This window comes from Solanum tuberosum, unplaced genomic scaffold (assembly GCF_000226075.1).
Source record: "Solanum tuberosum cultivar DM 1-3 516 R44 unplaced genomic scaffold, SolTub_3.0 scf00712, whole genome shotgun sequence".
Classification (NCBI taxonomy): domain Eukaryota; kingdom Viridiplantae; phylum Streptophyta; class Magnoliopsida; order Solanales; family Solanaceae; genus Solanum; species Solanum tuberosum.
In genome coordinates, this window is record NW_006239636.1 from 112094 (window position 1) to 113737 (window position 1644).

General features: G+C 34.9%; 1 protein-coding gene across 1 annotated transcript; it reads right to left on the reverse strand.

Moving 5' to 3' along the window:
* Window positions 1–308: 308 nt before the first annotated feature.
* LOC102597849 (lipoxygenase homology domain-containing protein 1-like) lies at window positions 309–1232 on the reverse strand. The gene is made up of 2 exons (XM_006367049.2): window positions 1053–1232; window positions 309–927 (listed from the first exon to the last, which is right to left on the reverse strand). The coding sequence occupies exons 1-2, from the start codon at window positions 1122–1124 to the stop codon at window positions 457–459; spliced, it is 543 nt and encodes a 180-aa protein (XP_006367111.1). The 5' UTR covers window positions 1125–1232; the 3' UTR covers window positions 309–456.
* Between the last annotated feature and the right edge of the window lie 412 nt (window positions 1233–1644).

Sequence of the window (1644 nt, forward strand, 5' to 3'; positions counted from 1 at the left end):
TGATTTGATAGTTGAAAAACCAGAACCAACCCGACCATATACACCCCTAATTACACCATCCATATCTTCTCTCTAAATTGTTGCTATGTGATACTCCACGTCAATTTGACAGGAGATGTTACCGTATGGCTGTGTAACAACCCATATTGAAATATTATATTAATTGGCTTGATATTATTGTATTTCAGAATTAATTAGCTAGGTTTAAGTATCATTAAGTTGTATAAATATATTATATTGCTCCATAAATAAGATTGTCACAATTCTTTCATATATCGTTATTCTATCACTATCAGAGTATGGGCAAATTAGGAAAGATGACAGATTCTTTATTGAGTTATTCAAAACAGCAAACACATGCCTTAATCATACCAAATCCATGTGTATTTTTTCTCACTCACATAGAGAGAAAAGAAAAGCAAAACAAACAGATATTGTGGAGGCAACAAACTCCAATTAAATTACATCAACTATAGAATATGATTCAGAATCATAAAGGGGCTTTTGCTCACCGGACTTGGACTTTTTCTTACAGTTGTTTCTGATGGCCGTCAGCTTATACGGCGAAACATCAGTGCCGAGCCACTGATCCACGGTGAACAACTGCTGGTTACATTGTTTGTGAGCTCCGGTAACGGTGACTTCCACGTAGTTACAGTACCATCCATGGTGTGGGCCTGAACCATCTGAAGTCAAGTTCATTTTACAGATCGGCCCATTCAAACACGGACCTTTCCCACTGAAGATATCCAAGTTTCCTCTTTCGAAGTAGTTGTAACCAGGACCCATAAGTCCACCCCAGGCCTCTATGTTTTTTATTCTAAGTCCATAACCATCGGCATCGTAGAGAGTCAACGAAATGTTTGAATCGGTACCAGCTTTTATGATTGAGCCAGTGCGAATGTAAGCTGTGTACACACAATCTTCCTGCATTTCCCCCATCCAATAAGCAATTGCAAAGTAGAATAGAATAGAATACACAAGGTAGGTTTATTCTAGATCTAGCACTATTTTGTTGTATAAATAGAGAGAGAAGAAGAAGAGTGACTTACAGCAGCAATAGAAGAAATGGAGATGAAGAAGAGGATGATCATGAGATGGAACCACATTTGAGCTACTCCCATGGCGCCTTCTCGATCCGTCTAGTTGTCACTTTCTCTAGAGAATTGATTTTGTGATAATGGTGGAGTGAATAGTTGTGTGATATTTGATATAGGAGTAGTTTTTTACTTATAGATGGGATCATGGCCGACAGGGGACCATATATAATAATACTAAAGGCCAAACACACAGCCCCTTAAACTTTTTTTCATTTTGTCACTTCAACTTAGCTTTGTTTTATTTTAACCTTTGAACTCCATTTTTTCTGTTCCATTTTAACACGAAATACTATTTTTATGATTTCTTTATTTTATATATATTCTTCAAATGCAACTTCTTATTTTAAATCGACACATATCAGTTAATTTTAGTTAAAAAAATAAAAATTAACAAAAAATAATTCTTTTTAAAAAATAATAATTTCTTTTTGAGAGTGTTATGTATTTTTGTGTGAAAAATAACCGACGAAATTGTGTTGGTTTTCTTTCTTAAAAATCACCGACAACCTAATAAAGTCAGTCGAGTTTTAACATTTTTTAGTAG

Coding starts and splice junctions, on each gene's coding strand:
- LOC102597849 (XM_006367049.2), bottom strand. CDS start 1,124: ATGGGAGTAGCTCAAATGTGGTTCCATCTCATGATCATCCTCTTCTTC. Junction 928..1,052: donor CCATTTCTTCTATTGCTGCT/GTAAGTCACTCT, acceptor GGGGAAATGCAG/GAAGATTGTGTGTACACAGC.